Source organism: Ambystoma mexicanum, chromosome 1q (genome assembly GCF_040938575.1).
Source record: "Ambystoma mexicanum isolate Mex_15411 chromosome 1q, UKY_AmexF1_1, whole genome shotgun sequence".
Taxonomy (NCBI): Eukaryota; Metazoa; Chordata; class Amphibia; order Caudata; family Ambystomatidae; genus Ambystoma; species Ambystoma mexicanum.
In genome coordinates this window covers 659,467,868-659,493,565 of record NC_090922.1, presented here as the reverse complement: position 1 = coordinate 659,493,565, position 25,698 = coordinate 659,467,868, and the positions used below count along the sequence as shown (strand labels likewise).

The 25,698-nt window shown below is 49.1% G+C and overlaps 1 protein-coding gene across 7 annotated transcripts in view; it reads left to right on the top strand.

Moving 5' to 3' along the window:
• The window catches only part of PRRC2C (proline rich coiled-coil 2C), a 1,565,218-nt gene that overhangs the window by 1,078,949 nt on the left and 460,571 nt on the right, over positions 1–25,698 (top strand). For all 7 annotated transcript variants that reach the window (XM_069641251.1, XM_069641250.1, XM_069641252.1 and 4 more), the window contains exon 25: positions 15,328–15,531. In XM_069641251.1, the coding sequence (XP_069497352.1) occupies positions 15,328–15,531 (204 nt within the window). The remainder of the gene's footprint in view (positions 1–15,327; positions 15,532–25,698) is intronic.

Below are 25,698 nucleotides of genomic sequence, written 5' to 3'. Positions count from 1 at the left end.
TTCTTTTCGCGGCTTTTGCATTCGATGCTATGTATTCGAGGGAATCACTGGATACCACTCACTCTCACTGCTTGGCAAACCAACTGCTGCCTGATTGTCTGACAGCCCATTCCACCAGAGCAGTCGCTGCAACGGCGTTCCTGTCTGGTGTGCCCCTGCTGGACATCTGCATGGAGGTCCACGCACACCTTCACTAGATTCTACTGCGTCGACAGGGATTCCAGATGGGAGTCCAGGTTTGGCCAAGCAGAGCTGCGCAACCTGAGTAATTGCTTCCGTTTAGTCTTGCCACCTCCTGTGGTTGTGTATTTATGTACTGCTATGTATTGTTCATGAGCATGTGAATCCATGTCAGACCCCATGCTGGAGAAGGAACAAGTTACTTACCTGTAACTGTTTTTCTCCAGCATGGGTCTGGCATGGGTTCACATGTGAACCCTCCCTCCTGCCCCTCAGTGGCTCTTAGTTGAGGAGAATTCTCAGAAATGTGCTGATTCCTCTCTACCTTTGAGACCCACAGCTCTAGGACTTTAACTTTTTGCCTGGAGAGAGTGAGACTATTTTCCTCCCACTTTCGCATGTATTTTAATGTGATTTTTGAACTCTTGTTTCTTTTGGTTGTGGAGTCTGACAAACTCCATAGGCATTGTCTTTTATATCGTGTCACACAGCACCTTCAGTGCAGTGGCACAGGGAAGTCTTTCAGATTTCCCCAAGATTTAAATAACTTCTCTTGGATAAACTGTTTTCAAGAGTAGTAAAGTGAAACAGACTTTACTTACATTTGTAACTTTCTAGACCCAGCACGCACTAGCTTACCATAAGCTGCTGGAGGGGTTACTTATTATCCCCTTTGTCTAGCTTCTGATGTAACAATTTGTTACCCTTTCCTCGATGAATGTCTGGTGGCATTGGTTTACTTTTAACTACCGTGGTGTGCTTTTACCTCGGGCTGCGTTATCAGCTGCAGTAAAGCACACAAGGGTGCCATTTTTGTCAAAATGGCCCGGTCTTCTTTTCTCGCCATTTCTTTGTGGAAAGGTCCTTCTTGAGATTTACTCTGCGCTCCAAGCCAGGTTTGGTCCGTTTGTTTAGTCTTTGGCGGGATTCACAAGCTAAGCCCACCCCAGGGTATATGGCGGGGGCAGGAAGCAAGGGAGGTGCCCGAAACTCCCTGTGCTTAGTCTCCTAAGAGACGGGAATGCACTCTTAGGTGATTCACCGGCCGGCTAGCTGTCTGGCAAGGATAGCCACCCCGCTGGGTGACAGCTAGCTAGACTGGAATGAATGGGAGAAACATGCATCAAAAGCAAGGCTTTTTGGCTTGGAAGGCAGAGTCGACCACTGGACGAAGGAATCCAAAGAACTTGAAGAGGACACCTGCTGCAACTCTTGGACTGTTGATTTGCCTGGGATAGCATGCTGAAACTCCAATTTCGACTAGAGAAGCCCTTGAGTTGGTGGAACCAATCAACTCCAAAGTAAGGCACCTGGACAATCTCTCGGAGCTGGTTCAAATTCCACTGCAGTTGCTGCTGGAATCAAATAGCCAGGAAGAGGAACACCAGATCGTGTGCGTTGCTTTTAAGTTGGCCAAGAGCTCCAGGAAGATCCTTCGGACTCTCAGGAAGCAGGACTGACCGAGCCTGAGCCACCTCAACAGAGTGCTGGACCCCAGATGCAAGGAAAGTCCATCTCGTCTGCGGTGTTGCTATTTGCTTAGACACGAGGAATTGAAACCGCAAAGTGCTACTGAATTGAAGTTGGTCCTTTTCTGTCGCCGATCGTCCCGTTGCAGTGCAGGAGTCCTCCAGACATCCTCCCTTTTGTCCCCACGACTAAGGGCCAGGAATGCGATATTACATTTGAAGAAATAAGTAAGGAACTAGTTACTTACCTGTAACTGTTGTTCGAAGGGATTGTGTCCTCCGACGTATTCCTCATCTTAGATATCTCCTTCCAGCTCTGCTAGCCTTGGAAATTTTTTTCTCTAGAGGGCGCTGCGCGTCGACGTCCTCCGAGTCGATGTCCCTCGACAGCCGCCGTATCGACGTTGACGTCATCCTGCCTATAAAGGCCGCGCGCAGCGTCCGTTGCTCAGTTCCGTTTTTCCGCGCTTACTCAGTGCCTCGGAATACCGTTGCTCAGTTCTTAGTCAGATTAATCCTATTTACCTCGAGTTATTCGATCCGTACTCGATGGCTTCCTCGTCGGAACCGACAACTCCTCGATCCGGCTTCAAGAAATGTCGAGATTGTGGGAAAAAGATGTCGTTGACCGATCCTCACAGAATTTGTCTGTGGTGTTTGGGAGCTGAACACCATTGTTCGGAGTGCAAGGACTGTATGTCCATGACAGCTAAGGCCCTGAAGGAGCGTGGGGGGAAGCTGGAGAAAGGTAAGACTTTTAAAGCTTCGTCTCCTCGTCACCATTCGCGCTCCAGGTCTCGGAGTGGGTCTCATCACTCCTCGAGATCGAAGCACTCGAAGAGGAGACGTCGAAGATCTCCTTCTCCGTCTTCCTCTTCCTCTGTTTCGCCAAAAAGAATCCCTTGCCCCACGAAACATAGTTCCCGGGCTGAATGGGAGGAATTCCGAAAAAATATGATGAGCGTCTTCGAGAAAGCGGCCTCGACCCCCTCGAAGGCTGCCGAGAGCGATGCTCTGGTCGAAAGACCCGAAGGTCAAAAACGCCGCGAGTCGCAGTACCCGGCGAAAGAAACCTCTCGAGCGCGTCTCGAACCCTCGAGCAGGACTATGACCTCCAAACCTTCCTCGAAGGTTCCGTCGAGGTCGATGTCTTTGACGCCGTTGTCGAAGGGACCTTCGACACACGGGTCTGGCGACTCGACGCCGGCTTCGACACCGGCGTCGACGCCAAGAAAAGTCACGGTTACCACACATCCAGTGACTATCCCCAGGCCCTCGACGTCGATGGCTTCGATATTGTCGAGTAGAATTCCAATCCTGTCGAGGTCTTCGAGGCCTCCGCCTCTGTTTTCGACGCCACGCTCGAAGCCTTCGACGTCGGCGTCGACGACATCGACGTTTTCGAGGCCAATAATGACAAGTTCGGCACCCTCTGCCTTGGAAATGGGATTTACTCCCTTTATGAGTTCAGAACAATTGAGAACTATATCCTCAATTTTAGAAGAGGGTGATTTGTCTGAACAGGAAGACACATTTGAGTTACAGGGACCTGTAATCCCAGTTAGAGAGGAATTTTCCTCTGAAGAGCGCAGGTTAAAGGAGCTTCATGATTCTTTACAGGAGGCAAGTGGGTTAGACACTTCCCCGGAGGTGGAGTTTGCTAAGCCAGACCCGGGGGAGCATGCTGAAACCCCCTACAGAGCCTTAATGGCCAGGATTACAGAGTTCATGGGGTGGTCTGCACCTTCACAATCTTTCCAACAAGATGACCTTACGGATATTCTTGACAAAGGCCCACAGGAGGATCCTGTGGTGCCTTTTCATAAAGCTCTTCAGAGAAAGATCATGACAAATTGGGAAACCCCAGATGTAGTACCAGCAGTAAATAAAAAACTGTCTACAAAGTACAGGGTATCTTCTACAGACCCAGAGTTTTTGTCTAAACACCCATCCCCAGAAAGTCTGGTGGTACAGGCAGCATCCTCTACCGATGTCAAGACGGCTTATCCTACCGTCCCACAGGACAGGGACGATAAAAAATATGATGCTATGGCAAAGAAAGTCTTTTCAGCATGTAGCATGGCGTTAAAATCTGTTAATGCTACTTGCACCCTTGCTAGGTTCAGCCATACACTTTGCTTCTACAGCGGCTGACTGCATCCCGGAGGGAGAAGAAAGGGATGCGTTCCTGAATATTATACAGGACGGTAAAGACGCTATGTGCGAATCCCTCCAGACGGGCATTGATTCGGCTGACAGTATCAGCAGAGCAATGGCGGCAAGTACATCAACCAGGAGATTCGCTTGGTTGAGAAAGTCGGGTTTTGCCCCAGATGTGCAAGCCAGGCTCTTGAACATGCCATTCGATGGCTCTTCTTTGTTCGGGAAAAAGGCGGATGACAGTTTAGAGAAACTGCAAACTTCAAAAGCAGCAGCAAAATCACTAGGAGCTGCAATCCGTCAGACTCCTTTTCGTCCCACAGGAACCTCTGCGAGGGGCAAGTCCTTTCGCTTCTACTCCGCATTCGGAAGAGGTAGAGGAGGACCGGTTCAAAGGGGTCAAAGAAGAACTACCCGAGGTGGACGGGGTAGATATTCAAAAGCCGCAGCAACAGCAGGTGCCTCTTTACCATCGGTATCTGCATCAGCCGCCCCAAAATCACTCTGAGGACTTCCCTCACAGGACACCTGTAGGAGGCAGGTTGACTCAACATCTGACGGTATGGCAGGCTATCACGTCAGATGCTTGGGCATTGGAAACAGTTGCCCAAGGTTACTGCCTGCCTTTCCTATGTATACCTCAGTCATCCACAGGGGATCAGCTCTCAGAAAGCTCCAGATCCTCTCCTCTTGCAGGAAATTTGGGACCTGCTAGAGAAAGGTGCCATAGAACCGGTACCTGTAGCGGAGAGGAACAAGGGCTGGTACTCCCCTTACTCCCCTTACTTTCTCATTCCAAAGAAAGACGGAGGAATGAGACCCATCTTGGACTTGCGAGAATTGAAAAAATTCCTCAGAAAAGACAAATTCAAGATGGTCACTCTTTCTCAGATCCTCCAGGCCCTTCAGTTCCAGGACTGGTTGGTATCTCTGGACCTTCAGGACGCTTATTTCCATGTGCCTATCCATCTCAAACACAGGAAATACCTGAGGTTCGCAATTGGCAACTCTCACTATCAATTTCGAGTGCTGCCATTTGGGCTGACCTTCGCCCCGAGGGTCTTCACCAAGTTAATGTCGGTAGTGGCTGCAAGTCTAAGGAGGGAAGGGATTCACGTCTACCCCTACCTGGACGATTGGTTGATCAGGGCTGTTTCTCCGGAACAAGCTCAGATCCAGCTAAATCACGTGTGCCACTTCCTTCAGACTGGGCTTCTCCCTCAATTTAACGAAGTCACAAATGATACCATAGCAGAGACTCCAGTTCATAGGAGCGATCCTGGATACTTCCCTGGGAAAAGCCTCGCCACCAGAGGTGAGGGCTCAAGATATTCTACAGATGGTTACCAAGTTCCAGCATGCCCAACGTCTCCCAGCCTTCGACTTTTTGAGGTTGCTAGGCCTCATGGCATCCTGCATTTTCCTAGTGCCAGAGGCTCGCCTGAGAATGAGATCCCTCCAGTGGGCACTGAGGACTCAGTGGTCACAATTCTCAGGGAGAATGACAGATCTTCAGGTTCCCGGCAGGGTGGCTCGAGACCTTCAGTGGTGGGCCTGTCAGGAGAACATTCTGAAAGGAGAACAGTTTTGGCAACCCTGGCCGGAGATAACAGTAGTCACGGATGCCTCACTCACGGGGTGGGGAGCCCACGCCAACAACTTGACCATCAGCGGTCGTTGGTCTCCATCGGAGTCCAGACTACACATCAACCTGTTAGAGCTGAGAGCCATCAGACTTGCGCTGAAGGCGTTCCTGCCAGCTGTACAAGGGAAGAACGTCCTGATAATGACGGACAACACGGTGGCCATGCATTACCTCAACAAAAGAGGAGGCGTAGGATCACTACCCCTGTGCAGAGAGGCGATGCAGCTCTGGTTTTGGGCAATCCAAGAAGGAATCTCTCTATCGGCAGTTCACCTAGCCGGAGAGAAGAACTTGACAGCGGACGCTCTGAGCAGGCAGAACACAGTCTCCCACGAGTGGGAGCTAGCTCAGGAAGTCCTTCAAGAGATCTTCGCCCTTTGGGGAACCCCTCAGGTAGATCTGTTCGCCACCAGCCTAAACAGGAAATGCGACCTGTTCTGCTCAAGGGAATTTCCCCCCGAGAAGAGCTCTGGGAGACGCGTTCATAGTGGACTAGGAGTTTCTGCTTCTGTACGCGTTCCCACCGGTCCCTGTCATTCCTCAAATGATCAGGAGGTTGAGAAGATTCCGGCGAACCATGATCCTAATTGCCCCGGATTGGGCCAGGAGAACGTGGTACCCGGACCTTCTAGACTTGTCCATCTGCCCTCCAATTCGACTTCCACTCAGAGAGAACCTTCTCTCACAGAAGGGAGGTCAGGTTCTCCATCCAGACATCAAAACTCTCAACCTTCACGCTTGGCTTCTGAAAGGCTGAGGTACAAGGATTGGGAACTCCCTGATAATGTTATGGAGGTGTTGCTTTCAGCAAGGAGGCCAGCAACAAAGTCTTTATACCGCTAGAACAGATTTTGCAGCTGGTGTAGAGAACAGAATATCGACCCTTTTTCATGTGGTACACCAATGGTTTTGTCCTTCCTACTATTTTTGGCAAATTCAGGCCTTCAAGTTGGCACCATTAAGGGCTATCTCGCAGCGCTATCCATCTTTAAGCGTACTGCGGAAGAACCATCCTATTTCAAATTACCCTTGGTAATACAGTTTCTAAAGGGGTTAACCAATGTTTATCCCCCAAGACCATTCCAAGTTCCCCTATGGGATTTAAACTTAGTACTAACTTTCCTGATGGGTACACCTTTCGAACCTCTCCATTCTTGTTCGTTAAGATTCCTTACCCTTAAAACTGTTTTATTAATAGCACTTACATCTGCTAGAAGGGTGAGCGAATTACAAGCTCTTTCTTGTAAACCCCCTCATACAATATTTCACAAAGACAAAGTTGTCCTGCAAGTGAAGCCTAATTTCCTCCCAAAGGTGGTTTCTGAATTCCATATCACTCAGAAGATTACCCTACCATCTTTCTATCCTCCTCCTCACCCGGGGAAAGAGGAAGAGAGGTTACACAGGCTAGACCCTAGGAGGGCTTTAAGTTTTTACATTAGTAGACTAGCCAGGATAAGACAGGCAGACCAGCTGTTTGTAGGTTACACAGGTCACAAGCTGGGGTTACCAATAACTAAGCACACCATTTCCAGATGGATCATTCTAGCCATTCTGGAATGTTATAAACTGGCAGGGAAAGAGCCCCCTCAAAACCTTAGGGCTCATTCGACCAGAGGTATTGCAGCTTCATCGGCCCTCAAAAGAGGCGTGCCGGTTAAAGACATATGTGCGGCCGCTACATGGTCGTCTGTCCATACCTTTACACGTTTTTACAATCTGGATTCCTCCTCCAGTCAAGAGACTAGGTTTGGAAGGGCTGTACTGCATTCTATTCATCAATAGAAGACAGCGTGAAGTCAGTACTCCCTCCTCCGATAATAGAATACTGCTATGGGAGCCTATCTAAGATGAGGAATACATCGGAGGACACAATCCCTTCGAAGAACAAGTTACTTCTTACCTTGTAACGTTCTTTCGACGGGATGTTCCTCCGACATATTCCTTATCGACCCTCCCATCCATCCCCCCAGTTCTACTTCCCTTGTTGTTGCAGCTTACGCTCCTTCAGGGTGATTAGTTAGTCCAGAAAGTATTATTGTGGGCTACAAAACGGAACTGAGCAACGGACGCTGCGCGCGGCCTTTATAGGCAGGATGACGTCGACACGGCGGCTGTCGAGGGACATCGACTCGGAGGACGTCGACGCGCAGCGCCCTCTAGAGAAAAAATTTTCCGAGGCCAGCAGAGCTGGAATGAGATATCTAAGATGAGGAATACGTCGGAGGAACATCCCGTCGAAAGAACGTTACAAGGTAAGAAGTAACTTGTTCTTCTTCAGCATGGGTCTGGCATCGATTCACATGCTCAAGAATATTCCCCATAGTCAGGCCTGTCATCCTCAGTAAAAGAAAGTTTCACTTGCAGACTGTCTTTCTCCTATAAACCATTCGCTGAGCTCTGGCTCAGACTGCCCCCAGCCAATGACTGCCCTCACCCTTAACCCCTCCTCTGGCAGCGATCTTCAGATTTGGTAGAACGTAAAGTGGCAGTATGACCATGAAGAGTGTTAGGCAAGATTGTATGCAGTAACCTTTGGGTGCATTACAACTCCTCGGACCTCCTGGCAATAGGACCCTAACCGTTGGTATAAGTCTGTACTACACAGGTTGGTAGCGTGTTGAGCAGCCAGGCTCATCTCAAGAGGGGTCAATGTGAGTTGTAGGGGAGTTAGAGATTCACAGTGACCGCAGTTTTCTTCTCGATGCAGCTTTTGACAGGTGAAGATTGCCAAGAGCCTCCTTGTCGACTGCCTTTGCGGCTTCGGCCTACCTCCAGGCCTTGGCCTAAACAGAAGGGAGTGAGGTGGGTTGACATGTTCCACATATCCCTTGGAGAAATGCCTAACTTTTCTTTTCCCCTCTTTTCTACTTACACTTTTGCAAGTTTGCTTTATCATGGAGAACAATCCTTTTAAATTCTTCCCTTCTAAGGACACCCATAATGTGTGCAATCAGTGCCTTCCTTGAGATCACCCCGAAAAACACTGCTACCTGCCAGCTTTTTCGACCTAAGACTCTAAAGGACCACCGTACTAAATTTTGGATGGCCCACGCCATGCTTTCCGGGACTCCTATAGAGGTGCCAGCAGGCATCGGAGGAGGAGGCATTTAGCGCACACACGGACGGCAAAGAGGAAACAGGATCAGCAGTTTCCCAAGTCCACCCCCTCCCCTCCATTCCCCCAAAAGACATTCCGGCGGCTTCGCTATGGAGAGCACACATGGATTTAAAAACTTGAGGAATCTCACTCGAGAGATAAACACAAAACCCCAAGCCTTTCAACAAAACATTTGTCGAAGCTTTGCCACGCGGAACAGAAACGCTCCTCCAGCGTGTCTGACTAGATGCAGTTGTGATGATTCTAAAGGACTTCTCACTAATTCCCTGGCTTTGTCCTTGTTGCATGTGGCCAGGGGACGGCAGACGCTACGTGATTCTGACCCTGGGAATGGTTATATGAAGGAGGATCACATGAGAGGGGGTAACTACTGGGAAAAGGGATGATTCCATTGTATGAGACGCAGTATTCCTCCCTTTTTCTTAACAAAGACCTTATAATACCCATGTTCTTTAGGGCCTTTAGTCACCCCACAATTCCTCCCTATAGTGAAAATCTGAAACCCCATCTGTTCGGTAAGATTTGCATAGCAGTGAAACATTTTCCTGTCCTGTGTCAACCCCAGAACTTTTTTGATTTTACTGGTGGTTTACTTTTCCTTATACCTCTGTGAGTGGGAACCTTTTTTCATACTCACAGAATCTTTTACTCTCTATATGGGTTATTCTGAGTGAGTTTGGCCCTGCGGTCTAATATTCAATTACAGTTGCTTTTCAGTTCACAGACTAAGGGAAGCAATAACCAACTTGTCTAATGCTTGTTAATCTGCTTAGAATCACATGCTGTGCATACAGTCCGACATCAAGTGGTAATCGCCGAGTATTGCAACTTTCTTTCGAGGATCGAAAGGGGACGCGACTGTAACACTATCCCTAACGTGACATGTAGTGTACCCAAAATCCCTCACTTGTCGAGGTCCCTCAGATTGTTTTTTTCCACCCAACTAGTTGGTCGCCTTTTAAGGAGCTTGCAAGATTTGATATTGCAAAATAGTTATTTTGTTGTCTCACGACCGATGGCCGTATAGTCTTTGACTACTTCTCTGGACGACTACTTCGTGGATCCCTATGCCGAAGACGTCCACTGCTGTTATGCGACTGGTGCATCGATAAATGTCTGTCGTCCGCGTGGTGTCAGCCCTCCGGCCAGGCCCTTGCAGTAGAGAGAGTGGGGCCCTTGGTTGATTCTTTGTGAGAATGCCTTTCCTTTTCCACTCTTACCCTTTATGGTCTGGCTGCCTTTCACCTCTGCAATGGAAAATACCCTTGGAAAGACTCCCATCACAAATGTGCTTACCTCTTGACCACGACGAGCGTTCCTGTAAGTTCTGCAAACTTTCATCCCAAGATGTTAAGATAGGCAGACAAAGCGGTGTTCCCCGTTGGCGCCATCGCTTCGAGTGATGAGGACTCTAGCGGCAGCCATGGCTCCGACCTGGAGGCCATAGACCTTTTGCTTGAACCCTCCAGTTCCCAGATGCCCGTCCCCAGCCCCGACAGACCGACCACCGGTACTGTTATGAGGAGTTCCCACCCTGGCAACTGGGGCACACAGGCATTTGAAAAGCCGTTCTCTCGTCCATACCCCTCTGCTTCATCCCTGTGGACTAGGCAGGGTTTGAGAATTATATGGATAAAATGTCCCAATTCATAGAAATTTCATAGAAAGATACTTTACTCCCAAGAGACCTAGGAAGCAGGACTCCTGCCCCATTCCACCAAAGCTGCAGAAGCTTTCAATTCGAACACAAACTCACCAGGAGGAGAAATTTGAGTATTCTGAACCAGAGGAAACCTATGAGGACAGTCCTTTTGGTCAGGCCACAATGGACCAGTGCCCAGACTGGGAACAATATCAAACAGCAGGTCAAGTGCCTTGGCTCTGACTCACTCCTACCCCAGACCCAGACATTATTTGCCTGAACCCACCTTCCTCATCTCGACAGAGGCAGTCATCGCCAATAGATGATCAAATGTTATTTAGAAAAACCTCCCACAAGTCAGGCTATTCCTCTGCTGAACTCCATAAAGAAACGCCTTGCTCTTTCCTTATTGTCTCCTTCTCTCACAAGGGCTCTCAACCCTCAGGTTGAGAAACTGTTTCGCCCCTTTCCATCAGACCCCATGTATATATTTTTTTCATTTATTTGTATCGCGCCGCCCGCCCACGAGCATCAGGGCGCAACATAGAGAAGCCACTAACTTGAAAACGAAAACGTGAAGACAGAACTGGTGTCACCAGGAATGCAGGGTAACTATTTATGGGAAGAGCAGAGATATATTGTAAGAGGTGAGTTTTCAGTTTTTTTCTGAAAATCAGAAGGTTGGCTTTTAATCTCGGATTTAAAGGTAGATTGTTCCATTTTGCTGCTGCAAATGTGGGAAAAGATTTTCCCAATCCGTTTGATCTCTTCTGTGGAGCTACACTGATTTGGCCCATTGATTCGGATCTTAGTGTGCGACCTGGCACATATCGAGTGGTTTTAGATTTGGGATAGGTTGGTGCTTTCTCGTGGAGACATTTGTTGACCAGAGTCATGGGTTTAGTCAGTACCTTGTCTTCCACCTTCAGCCTGTGAAGCTCACTTCTAGCGTTGCTAATGTCATCTGTCTTAGATTTCTGCTTAATGATTCTGACAGCTTCGTTTTGGATGTGCTGTTTTGATGTTCGTCAATCTGCTTAGAATCACATGCTGTGCATAGTCCGACATCCAGTGGTAACCCCGGAGTATTGCATTTTGTCTTTCGAGAATCGAAAGTGGACGTCGACATGGGCGTGCCTGTAACACGATCCCTACGTGACGTGTAGTGTACCCAAGATCCCTCGCGCGTCGCGGTCCCACAGATTGTTTTTTGACACCCAGATAACTGGTTCCCCTTATGCAGCGTTCATAAAGAAAATTACGTTTGTCCAACGACCTTTGGTCGATTTATTCTAGAGAAATATTTAATATCATCCCTTCTGTCCCTTGTCTCGACGGCTGTTCCAGTTTCCGCCGAAGACCTGCGAGATACGACGGAAGGTGATGCTGTCGGTGCTGCCGACCACGTGGCCGGGCCTTCTCCAGCCTATGCAGTAGGGAGAGTCGGGTCGGGTGGACATTTCTCTTTAAACTGAAAATGCCTTTCCCCTTCTTTCCCCTTCTTACCTCTTTCCCAGTTGGTCTTAGTCACTCTGTATTACCTCAGCTGTGGAGAGGACTCCATTTAGATTTCGCCCTATTTGTAAGGGCAAATTCCCGTGGAAGGACAAGCACAGACTGTATAACCGGTGCTTACTGCTCGATCATAAAGAGGAAGGGTGTGCAGCCTGTAAGCTCCTTCGACCCAAGACTTTAAAGGAGCATAGGGTAAAATGATGGGCGGCCTACAGTCTGTCCAAGGCCGGGACTTCTCACACTGCTGCTGCCACCGAATGCGACGACGGCGAGGGTGACTATCAGGCCTCCGAATTGGAGGCTGTTGACTTTGCGAAGGAACGCTTGCGTTCCGTTTTGTCTGTCCCCGGCCCCGATAAGCACGGCGTAAGCCCTGCTATGGGGAAGTCACACCCAGGCATCAAAGACACGTGCATGACACTAAGCACACAGCCCCTAGCCTTATTTCAACTACGTCGAAAAAGACTTGGGCGCCAACGGGTGCACCCGTCCTTCCGGTGATATCCGACGAGCGACGAGTTCAGCAGCCCTCCCCGCAGCCGCATGCGCGCCTAGCGACTGGGCAATCCAAGACAAAAGGTGCTACCCCCAAAACACATAGTTCTGCTGACACGCATCATGGGAAAGTGTACAGCGATGACAAATGCAAGACGCCGAAAGTTACGGCACTGCTGGACAAAGCAGCCGATAAAGGCAAGGCCTCGGTTCCGCCGGAACAGGCTCCCTTACAACCGTCAGATGTACCTAAGCGTCTCCCGACGGGTGAGGACGTCCAGGTCCGCTTGGCAAGGATTGTGGCTGCCGATTCTCATAAAGTGCAGGCTAGGGACTCTCAAAGTTTCCGAAAGACCCGCCGAGATCTAAGGATAGTGTTAAGAAGTCTAGGGAAGGGCACAAGGATACCCCACCTTCGCCGATCCCACCAGAGGTTTTCTCTGAGGGAGAGGAAGGACTTTCTTCAACGCTAAGGCACAGAGCTCTACGTTCTTCAACAGAAGAGGGTGCGGGGGACACTTTTTTGACGGAAGACTGAGAGAGACACCTTTCCACCCCTAGACCGTTCTAGATCGTCAGTCTGGACCAGGGAAAAGTTTGAGGACTGCATGGAGAGGTTGGATAAATTGGTTTCACGTGCAGAACAACCTACACCACGAAGGCCAAAGGATGAAAGCCCTGCTTACCCTATATCTACATTTCCAAGACTTTTTGCCCCCTCTTTAGAAGAGGACATAAATAATTATGACCTTACTGAAGACATTCTGCCAGTTAAGGTAGGGGAGAATCTTTTTTATGACAAGGAGGAACATGAGCCCATTGAAGATGATCCTATTGAAGGCTGGGGGGGTGGAGCCAGATGTGGGTGACCCTCAACCATGGCAGTCCCCAGAGCCACAAGACCCAGACCCAGATATTCTTTCCTTGGACTCTCCTCAGAATACCCCTACAAGGAATCCTTCTCCTATTGATGATCAACTAACATTTAATGTAATGCTTCGGAAAGCAGCAGATCACTTTAAAATTGCCACTGAAGAGGCAGCACCTGAAGCCGACTTCGTTGAGGATATACTCGAGAGAAGCCACCAACCAGCCAAGCCATCCCTCTACTCAATTCAACGCCTGGCTCCGTCGTGGTCTACACAGCTCTTACAAGGGGTGTAAACCCAAGAATTGAAAAACTCTTCCGCCCCATCAGACCATCTATATATTAGAGGTCACTCCACCACATATTCTTTGGTCTTCACTACCACAAGAAAAAGTGCAGGGGATCTTTATCGACAGGCGAGGCTCCCTCTGACAAAGAAGGGAAAATACTTTATGCCCTGGGTAAGAGGGTTACCACAGCGGCAGCTTACTCCACGCGTATCGCCAATAATATAACTCTATTGGCTAGTTACGCAGATGCGCAATGGGCCTTAATACAAGAAGGCCTACAAGAGGCTCCAGAAACTCTATGGACCCGCCTACTTTCTACAGTCTCTGAAGGGAGGCAAGTTAACCAAGTATTTTAAAGAATTCTTTGAATTTCGCCGAGACTGCCAGCCGAGCCCCCGCTCAAGGCATTCTCCTCAAAAGACACACGTGACTTCGTAATTCAGGTTTTACACAAGCGTCTCTTATAAACAAACTGATGGAGGAATCCAACTTGTTTGGGATGGCGGTCGATGAGGCCTTAGACACCGCAAAAAAAGAACATGAAACCCTAAAGAGCTTGGACCAAATTACTCAGACGGGCCTCAAGGCGAGGATTTGGAAACAGAAGGTTTTTTCGTGGCCAACGCTCCGCTCACCAGCAATACACTTCAGGAAACAACTGGAACTCTCCACAGGGAGCCAACACTTACAATAACCCGTACCCCCAAAGGGTACAGCGGCATGGTAAGGGTAGATGCAGGAACCCGACCCCCAGAGGTTCTCCTGCCTGAGGCTCCAAATGACTCGAAGATTCAGGTCCCCTCCCATGCCTTCCCGGTCGGGGGCCGGTTGACATTGTTCCTGAAAGCATGGGAGGGAATAACCACGGTCCAGTGGGTTCTAAAGACCATAGCCCACGGGTACTGTGTAAAGTTAAACCAATCCCCAAAAAACAGACCTCCACGCCAATGAAGACTAACACCAAAACATCTTTGCATACTCCTTCAAGAATTCGAGATACTGGAACAAAAAGGAGCCATAGAGATCGTGCCTCTATCACAGGTAAAAGAGGGTATTTATTCAGTGCACTTCCTTGTACCCAAAAAGGATCTAACCATGCGTCCTATTCTAAATCTGCACCCAGCGAACAAGTTTGTAAAACCACAGAAGTTTTGCATGGTTACCCTGCCGGAAGTAATTCCTCTGCTCACACAGGGGGATTACATGGCAACTGCTCTTTCCTATCCAAGACACTAGTCCATTGACTTTGGCCTAGGCCTATTGAACTGAATCGAGTTCTCTAGTGAACTATAACTATTTGCACTGCCTAAGAAAGTTTTTGCGATCTATTCTGCTAACTTGTGCCTTTTTACTCCCATTGAAAGTAACTGAAATGCCATTTTGCTCCTATTTTAGAGGAGCCTAATTCGTTAAGAAACGAATTGGTTTGCTATTGAAATGTGTTTTGGTATAATATTAAGTTGCCCCCTTCTAGTGAATGTTTTCTAAATGATTGTGTAATAAATTGTTTTCTCAAGAAACCTTGAGAGTAAGTGTCTACTTGAAACACTGTGATTGTAAGACCTCTGTGTGTAACCTTTTGTACTGCTCACAATCCCTCTTGAGATAAGCCTTGCTGCGCCGCTCCCTACCACAAGACTGTGCAGTACAGACTTATACCAAAGGTTGGTTTTGCTCACACCTGTAGTCCTACTTGTATGTGGTGTCCCAGTGGGTACTGCATGCAATTCTGCCTAACACACAGCCTCACAACATTTTTTTTAATATAACGGTTTACTTTCATGCTACCAGCTGCCATTATTTAATGAGATTTGGGTGTAGTTAATTCTACAATGGACGGACTGATCAAGTTAAAGCATAAGATGTGTTTGCCTATGTATCCAAAAGTTGTTTAAATTGTCAGCGTTTGAGTGATCCATAAACCTGTTTGTGCTTATCCTAGGTTCTGGAACGTACACCACTGCATCTCTCAATACTAAGGCAACCATTGCAGCAGACCCTCCAAATATCTGCAAGGTGAAACCACAACAGCTACAGACGAGCACCATGCCGCCTACTGGTCACTTTTCCCAGCTCAGTTGCATGCCATCCCTCATCACCCAGCAGCAGCAGAACCCACAGGTCTATGTCTCGCAGTCAGCTGCAGGTAATATGCATGTCCATACCATTTAGTTGGCCCTTAATACCCTTTATATATCCAAAGTAAAACCTGTAACTAGACTTCCAAAATGGGCGCCAAATTATCATTACTGGCCCTTTTTGATTCTCTGCTGCCGGTTTCCATTTGCTTGATCTCTTTAATCTCTGCTTGGGTTTTAAGTTAGTGCTTCATTTTTGGGGTTTCTTTTCAAACTCAGAGTCCCTAACTTTTTTTCTGGCTTTCTCAGATTTTAGACTTCCCTCTTACAATCCGAATTCGTCTGTTAAAGACCTCCTGTAGCTGCAATGTATTTGTGTTGCAGCCTTTAATAGGCCATAGGGCTTCTAGGGTAGGTGTGCTCTCTGGGTGACTTTTCTCAACTTGAAACAATGTTGAGTAGTGGTTTGATGGTAGCTGCGTGTTTTTTGGGTTTGGCTACACCATCCTTTACCCTTTAGTCTTTTTACCACATGGGACGTCCAGTGGTCATATTTTCCGGCCATTGGTCTAAAAATTATTTTAAAATGTCATACAAACCTGTACATTTGTGTGGTGTCTTTGAATGGACAATAAGGAATTGCCTTCTGTAGGCTCTGGATAGAACCTGCCAAAGGCATCCTTTGTGTGATTGGCTGCTTTCAGACAAATGGTCTCCCAGACACCAAAGGCCATATCTCTGTGAGTGTGCCCAAGTGTATAAAATGTGGTTAGCCAATCCTGATGAAATGGCTGCCAAAGCTTTGACTGGTGCATGGTTGAGGATTGGTGGGTGTTATGCCAGATTTCTTATTTTGGGGACACCTTTTGAGCCCCTCCACCCCCAAATTTGTACTCTCTATCCTCCTGTACCCCTTTGCTTTTTTGGTTCATTGATCTCTGTTAGGGAGAATTCTCAGAAATGTGCTAATTCCCTTCTACCTTTGAGACCCCTAGCTGTTTTGCTATACTTTAGTACTTTTAATTTCTAACCTTGAGAGAGTGAGACCCTTTTCCCACTCTCTTATATTTTTCTGTGATTTGGACTCTTTGTCTGACAAACTCCATAAGCATCATCTTTACATTCTGACACAGAGCACCTTCAGTGCAGTGGCAGAGGGAAGTCTTAGATTTCCCAAAGATTTAAATACCTTCTTTTGGTGAAACTACTGTTTCCAAGAGCAGTGAAGTCAAATTGACGTATCTTACCATAGGGTGCTGGAGGGGTTACTTAGTATCCGCTTTGTCTAGTTTCTCATGTAACATTTTTATGTTACCCTTTCTACAATTAATGGCTGGTGGCAGCGGTGTACTTTTTACTACCATTGTGTGTTTTTACCACAGGCTGCGTTCACAGCTGCCGTTAAGCACCCATGGGTGCCCATATTGTCAAAAAGGCTCAGTCTTCTTTTTTTGCCATTTCTTGTTGGAAAGGTCCTTCTTGACATTTACTCTGCACGCCAAACCAAGTTTGGTCTCTTTGTTAGTTTTGTCTTTGGAGGGATTCACGGGTGAAACACGCCTCTGCCTCCAGTAAGTCTGGAAGCGGCAGGAAGTGAGGGAGGTGCTCTAAACTCCCTGTGCTTAATTCCCTTGGTTACAGGAATGCACCCAAAGGTGATTGGCCGGCTGACTGTCCTTGGAGGGCAGCCACCCTGCTGTGATTGACAGCTAGGCTGGAATGAATGAGAGAAACCTGCATAAAAGGCAAGGCTTTTTGGCCTGGAAGGCAGTCTCGACCACTGGATGAAGGAATCCGAAGAAGCACTGAATTCGCCTCGACTAGAGAAGCCCGTCGAGGAGGACTTCTCTTTGGGTTGGTGGGACCAATCAACCCCAAAGTGAACTTGCCTGGCCCTTCTCTCGAAACTGGCTGTACTTACACTGCTTCTGCTGGAACCGAAGTGCCAGGAAGAGAAACACCAGATCGAGTGCATCCATTTTAAGTCGGACCCGAGCGCCAGGAAGATCCTCAGGACTTCCCTGAAGCAGGACTGACCAAGCCAGAGCCATAACAGAGTGCTGGACCCCAGATGTCGGGGAAAGTCTGAAGTGGTATCCGAGAACCACAGTGTTACTATTTGCTATAGACGCAAGGAGCTGAAACCACAAAGTGCCTATGAATTGAAGTTTGACCTTTGCTGCCGCCGACCTTCCCATTGTGTTGCAGGAGTCCCCAGAAGTCCTCCTTGTCCTCACGACTAAGGCTCAGGAAAAACAGGATCTGCAGAGCCACACAGGAACAGAAGCCAGCTGGAACAATTTCTCATAGAGTTTGTACTTCTTGGAAGATTCCGGAAGATCTGCGGTCTACCTCAACGGACATGGCCCAGGACAAGGGAAGCTCGACACCCGGATCCAAGCTGTTCAGGTGCTGCCCTGGATGCGGATTACAGAACGTTTTCAAGGAGGACGAGCATTTGCGATGTCTCTACTGCCTTCATGAGGACAAGACGCACGTGGAGAAAGACTGTGCGTTCTGCAAGAACCTTTCAGAACGGAGCAAACAAGACCTTCGTTCCCGCCTCGCCGCCTGGCTGGAGAAGGGCACAACAGATGAGAATGCGAAGAAGTAGCCTGAGTGGGCTTCGAAGTCCTGTGAAGGTGAACCAGCGATGGGAGCCCAACAGAAGGCCAAGCACCGCGAGTCCGCGGGCACCGGGAACGCCGAAAGGTCAGGCTCTTCGGTTGCCAAGCAGGGCACAACTTCCCCAGCATGTTCGACCACGAGCCAGCGCTCTGGTTCGGGGAAGAGGAAATCCGAGAACCCGGGTCGGCTGCTGGAGCGGACCCGGTCGATCTCGAAGGGGGAGCGTGGCGCTGACCCTCCCCTCAAGGCGAAGGCCCAGGACGCACCTAAGGTGGTGAGGGCTTTGATCCACCCGGCAAAGGCTTCTACCGAAGTGGTCGCTGCGACCCCTGGCGAAGCCGGCTGAGACTACGCGTGTGGAAACGCCCTCCGGGCCCAGAGTATCCCTGCCACCGCGGAGGAATTCCTCTTTCCAGCCCATTGCTAAGACCCCCATGAAGCCCCCGGCTGAAAGAGGGGAAGGGGGGCGGTGGCCATTACAGACTCGGAATCAGCCTCTGAGGAGGAACTGGTGGAAACCGAGAAGTGCCTCAACGAGAGGTCCTTAGGCCTCAACGAGAGGTCCTTGAGGTCCTTAGGCCTCAACGAGAGGTTTGAGAAGGTTCGATCCCAGGAGGTGGTCCCTGCTGACGTGATCGAAGATAGCAACGACGACGAACAGGGCCCTGTGGAGCGGCCATCCCGTCTGTCGCAGCCATTGCCCGAGCCCCAGGCTAGCTCGACGGACATTTTGTTGGCAATCCAATCCTTATGCACCGAGATAAGGACGAGATTACCACGCACCCCGACGGAGGATCCAGAAACAGGCCCGTCGGGAAGCCCTCTGAACAAGCGGAGGAGAGTCCACCCCGCTCCGCCCTTCGTGTCTGCGAGACCGGTGGACCCCTCATCCCCCTCGCCGGACCCTAGAGAGGATACAGCGACAGATACAGCGACAACCTTTTTGGTAAGGCGGTGGATGAGTCCCTACAGGCCATCAAGACCGGGCCCTGGGGGTGCTTCAACAGCGACGACCCTTTCGTAGCTCCGGAGGCAGACAGGGTGCCTCCAAAGGTTCCAGCGGTGGCTCTTCCACTTACCGCCAGGCGGCCCGCTCCTCTTCCCAGGAGGCCTACAGAGGTCGCCGCAAGCAAGGGGGTTCCCGCCGCCGTCGCCAAGGAGGCCAAGGCAGTAAGGCCGCCTCCAAGCAAGACTGACCCGGTCGGGTTATCGGGGGGTGTCGAAGCACCCCGTTGGGAGGCCGGCTGACGACCGTTGGGTGTTGGACACCCTGGCCAACGGGCACTCGCTGCAATTCCAAAAGAAGTGCCCTCTCATTCCTCCCGTGGCCAGGAAGGAGAATCGCGTCCCGCAACTACTGTTGGAGGTAAAGGCGATGCTCAAGAGTGCCATCGAGCTCGTCCCCAGAGGGCTCCGGAGTGTACTCAAGGTGCTTCCTCGTCAAGAAGAAGACAGGCAGTTGGCGCCCTATCCTGGATCTGCGTTGCTTAAACAAGTACATCAAGACGCAGAAATTCAGGATGGTCACCCTCCAGCAAGTGCTGGGACAGCTGGAGGAAGGCACCTTCCTATCGTCTTTGGACCTGGAGGATGCTTACTTCCACATCCCTATTCTAAAAAGGCACAGGAAGCTCCTCAGTTTCGTGGTTCAGGGACGCCACTACCAATTCAGGGCCCTACAGTTCGAATTAAAGTCGGCACCCAGGGTTTTCACCTAGTTCCATGGCACCAGTGGCGGCGCGGCTGAGTCTGCAGGGGATCCACGCTTACCCCTACCTGGACGACTGGCTAATCCGGGCAAGGACAAGGGAACTCGCCGTCGAACACACGGCGAGGACCGTCCTGTTACTCACGGACCTGAGGTTCGCCATCAACTACCCCAAATCCCACCTGGTTCCATTGCAGATAGCACTGTTTCTGGGAGCGAAGCCCGATACAGTTGGCCTCCCCCTCAGAGGAGAGGACCAAAACCATCCTGGGCAAGGTGCAGTGCCTGCTAGCCACGGACGTAGCCAGGATGATGTCCTCATGCATCTATCATGTACCCCTTTGCAGACTTAGGATGCGTCCGCTACAGGAGTTCCTCGATGCCTGCTGGCTTCAGGCGAGGGGCTGTTTCGAGGACCGGATCCCTCTCGAGGAGTTCCGTCGGGCGATCTTATGGTGGGACAGCCGTGCTCACCTCACGACAGGCACGGAATTTCAAATCCCAGCGTTTCAGGAGACGGTGACGACGGACGCCTCTCTGGAGGGTAGGGGGGCCCACACCGGAGACCTCCACGCAAGAGGCCTTTGGCTCCCGGAGGAGAGGTCTCTCCACATCAACATTCTGGAGCTCCAAGCAGTGTTCTGGGCTCTCAAGTCGTTCCTTCCGTCCCTCAAGGGCAAAGTGGTGAGGATCTCCACGATGTTTTATATACGGAAGCAAGGAGGCACCAGATCCCAAGCCCTATCCAAGGAAGCCCAGGATCTGTGGCACTTGGCCGTCGCCCAGGGGATGTTTCTGGTTTCATTCCACCTGGCAGGAATTAAAAAACACCATCGCAGACTCACTCAGCAGGGAGCTGCGCTCGTGCCACAAGTGGGAACTTCGCCAGGACCAAGTGGATCGACTCTTCCAATGATGGGGCAAACCCCAGATCAACCTGTTCACGACGGCGACGAACTCCATGTGCCAGAGGTTCACCAGCAGGTTCCCACAGCCGAGGAGCATGGACGATGCTTTCTCGTTCCCTTGGGACGGCCTGTTTCTATATGCGTTCCCTCGGTTGCCGTTGCTGCTCCGCCTCAGCAACCAGCTCAAGAAGTCCAGGTGCAGGATGATCCTCATCGCACCGGCGTGGCCGAGGCAGATCTGGTTCCCGGACCTTCTGGACTTGTCAACGTCCCCACCAGTCAAGCTGCCCCGCGGACGCGGATCTTCTCTCCAGAGAAGGAGGCGCCATTCTCCATCACGACCCACAGTCCCTGAACTTGCAGGCCTGGCTCCTGCAGCACTAGAGTTTGGAGGGTACGATATCCCGGCTGATTGCATAGAGGTTCTTGCAAAGTCCAGGGCGTCCTCGACTCTCAAGTGTTATGGTCATAGGTGAAAGAGGTTCTCTGTCTGGTGCCGTACACAGAAGATTAACCCTTATGCGGATTACGGCCCCTCAAGTGCTGCCGTACCTACTGTCGCTGGCCAAAGCTGGACTGGCTCACGCCTCCATAAAAATACATCTGGTGGCCATCTCCTGATATACCAGGACTACGGGACGGGCGTGCTTGTGGTCTCATCGCCTGGTAAAGGAATTTATGAAGGGACTATTGCGATCATTCCCGCCGGTGAAGGCCCCTGCCCCGGTGTGGGAGCTTAATGTGGTGCTGACCAGGCTCATGGGGGCCCCATTCGAGCCTATGCATTCAGTGCCTTTGAAGTTCCTGTCATGGAAGACGGCGTTCCTCGTGGCTATCACCTCTGCACGACGAGTGGGAGAGATTCAGGCCCTATCTTGCAAGCCTCCATACTTGACTTTTCATGACACGAGGGTAGTGCTGAGGACGCACCCCTCCTTCATGCCCAAGGTGCCGTCGGACTTCCACCTCAACGAGCCCTTGGTGTTACCAGTTTTCTTCGACGCCGGCCGAGAGGGCTTTGCACTCGCTGGATGTAGCTAGAGCGCTGAAGTTCTACGTGGACCGCACGAAGAGTTTTCGGAAGACGTCACAACTGTTTGTGAACTTTGGGTCTGTGAATCAAGGGAAGGCTCTGTCGAAGACTTCCATTTCCAGATGGCTCTCCGGCTGCATCATGCATCGTCACCGGTTGGCAAACCGACTGCTGCCCGGCCGTCCGAGAGCCCATTCGACCAGAGCGATCGCTGCTACCACGGCGTTCCTGTCTGGTGTGCCCCTGCTGGACATGTGCAGGGCTGCTACGTGGAGGTCGACGCACACCTTCACAAGATTCTACTGCGTCGATCGGGTCTCCAGGGAGGAGTCCAGTGTCGGCCAAGCAGTGCTGCGCAATCTGTTCGTTTAAGGTGAGCCTGGTGAGGAGGTAAGAGATGCTTAATGTTGAGTTGTTGTATTGCTTAATGTTGAGCCTGTTGCCACCTCCTGTGGTTGTGCATGTGTATACTGCCATGTATTCTTTTATTCATGAGCATGTGAATCCATGCCAGACCCCATGCTGGAGAAGGAACAAGTTACTTACCTGTAACTATTGTTCTCCAGCATGGGTCTGGCATGGATTCACATGCGAACCCTCCCACCTACCCCTCTGCGGCTCTTCACCTGGTCATACTGCCACTTGGCGTGCTCCCAAATCTGAGGATGGCTGCCAGAGGCGGGGCTTAGGGAGAGGGCAGTCATTGGCTGGGGGCAGTATGACACTGATTTTTTCTTCACCGAGGATTCCCAGCCTGACGACGGGAATATTCATGAGCATGTGAATCCATGCCAGACCCGTGCTGGAGAACAACAGTTACAGGTAAGTAACTTGTTTCCGTCCACAGTGTGCTAGCTATTTAAGTCACCTGAGGGGTGAAGGACGTGTCTGTGCCATCCCCAATGGGTGTCATCTGATTTAGAGAGCCAGTGTGTTTTGAAGTGTACTATAATTGTTACATATGTTGCTCCCTTCTGAAGAAGGCTTATATAACTGACTGTTTAATAATTGGTTAATCAAGAAACCTTGAGTGTAAGTGTTTATATTAAAAACTGTCACTGTGAAACTCTTGTGTTACAACATTACTGCTCACATTGACCCCTCTTGGGATACGCCTGGCTTCTCAGCCACACTACCAACCTGTGTAGTACAGACTTATACCAAAGGTTGGGTTCCTATTGCCAAGTCAGGGTTGCTGTAGTCTTCCAAAGGGTACTGTACACAATCTTGCCTAACAATCTCTTTTTTAGTAGTCAGAGCGACTTCTAAATTCCCCTACCCATTACATTGCATTTTACCTTATGTAAGGTATACAATATTGGGTTGCCCCTAAGGCGGCCAGGCCTGTCAAGTTCACAATTTTTGCACTAGGATGAGTTTATGCAGGTTTTAGTTTGTAGGCTGGAGGCAGCTATACTTTAGTTTTGGTTCCATGGTTCCACCAGGGGTGCATGCAGTTTTACAGCATTCGCAGCCCAATGTACCTTTAGGATAGTATGACGAGTTTCAATTAAAAAAATGCCATTCATCTTACAAGTCACGAGAGAGTGAAAATCCAAGAACAGAGATTATAGAGAAATTCAATTTTGTGAGAAAGAAAATAGTGATTTCCCTACCCTGGGAAAAGACTCTGAAGTAAATACAAAGTGTGATGGCGTGAAAGCTCAAACCATACTTTGGGAATGGGGAAGAGATTCTAAAGTACACACATAGTGTGATCATTTGAGAATCCAAATCCTGGCTACAAACAGCTATAAATTGTGCCGCAAATACAAGGTGGGAAAGACGCAGCTGAAGTGAGCCATACTCAATTGAGGAGAAAACAAAACCAGGAATATAAAAAGGTGTACAGTGAAAGATGCAGTGAAGGACGTGAAACCTATGATAAGTCTAGAAAAGAGGTCCCACGAGGGAAAATAGACTTCTTAAGCCTGTTACAAGAATTAGACTAATCAAAGAAATAATGAGAATATATTTGAAAGTCCTATATTAAAGGACAGAGTGGTAATACCAGTATCGAAGCGAAAGGCGGTCATTCTCCAAGCTAGTTCAAATAGTGGTAGAGTTAGGATAGTTTTGACGGAGTGCTTCTGTGTTTTGGACTTCCAAGACAGACTGACTTGCACCTTAGTTAGTTGGTTAGGTAGGAAACTCCCGTATTGATGGGGAAAGATAGACATTAAAACTCTTAATTTAAATAATCATCCTGACAATTTCATCCGAGAGTCTGTTTTTTCTTTGCCTCGCCACAAAAGCCATTGGCGCACCAATCATTTGAAAATCCTGCAGAGTCATTTCATGTTTCAGGCTTTCATTTGTGTGACCACAAGGTAGCTAAAATGGCCCATTCATGGCAGCCTACATGTTGTTCCTAGCTGGTTTAGGTACTTCAACTATACCGCCTCACTTCCTTTGAGGGTGGCTAATGCCAAGTGTCAATCCTTCTCACCAACCAGTATGATTGGTTATATGACCATATGCCCCATCACCTTTTAGTGTTTGGCTGACTGGTCTTTGGCCATCCTCTTTTGTGTGCAGATGTTTAGGCTTTGTTCTGCCCCTGTTGCACACTCTTGGTTTTGTGTTCTGCAGCGTGAAGGAAGCGGGTCTGCTGAGTTACTTGAGAATTCCACTAGTCTTTTCTCCATACTGGCACAGTACAATTGCTTAGGCATATCACGTTCTTTTTACCTTTTGGAGGTCCAGTCCGGGTCTTCTGACATCTACTACTGTCTCCCAACACATGCTAGGTCGAGCCTTCCTTGCTGTTGAGATGTCTTTTTAGTATCAGTATTGTGGACCATGAAGCTAACATATAAGGAGTCGTCTTTGGCACGTGGGCATTTGAGAAAACTACTCCAACATGCATGGTTCTATCCTAGGGAAAATCTGTTAGTCTAAAGAAAAAAACTCCTAATTCTAATAGTCTATAACAACCTCTTGCCCCAAGAGCAATTTTCTACGTAACTTAATGGTGAGGAACTGGCATATCTTGCAGGTCTTGGTTCCGAACTTGACAAAACTACTCTTCACTTTTAACATTTGCATTAGTCACTTGTGCATGCATCCAGAGATAAAGTTGATGACTGGACTGACTACGCACAATGCTTGGTTTAACTCCCAAGTTATGACTTTGGAGACTAAGGGTAAAACATAGACCTTGAAGCATTTCACGAATTGTCAAACTTCAAACGTTGTCTGTTCTCTGTAGCTGTGAGAAGTATTATGCTGGTAAAATCGCACAACTAGAACATGTGCGAATCAATGAGCAGAAATCACGTATTCGAAGCAGTCTTCTGACAGCTCCTTCGTGACCCATTTCTGTGAGTTTAACCACACTGAAGATGACTTTTATTGGTTTATTGTTGAAAATGTTGCAGCACACAGAGGCAGGGCACCTGTTGATGTATTTCTGGCCGGAACAGCAATGGATAAATCTTTTTCAAATTGATGGTCTTAATGGCCAGTTGGATTGATCTGTTTTGTTGTAACAAGCCTATATGGAACATACCAGGGTTTTTAGTGGCTCAGCAGCCGCGTATTTATGATATTCTGGTCAGTGAGCTGTCTTAAGTTTCATACTCTTTGAATTTTGGGCAGTACTGCATTTTTTTGTGATATTTGTTTACTTGGGTGTCGGACGTGCACTGTCGTGTTTGCTTTGAATTTGACAGCAGTCTGATATACCACTTTTAATGATTTTCATATTGCATAGTGATTTGAATATGCACACACCTGTAGAGTTAAATATACAACAGCATCGTACCTCGGCAAGATGTCTGTCGCGTTAGATACAGCGTTTGACATGGTCTCAATACTGAGATGCCTTTGTCCCTCTCCTGTGTTTAGAGTAGCGATTAGCTACATCCGGATCGGAGGTTCTTTAGTGAAACGAGTGGCACCTGCCGGGTACACGCGTTTCCCGTATTGCCTGTTGGGACAAGTCTCATTCCGTACC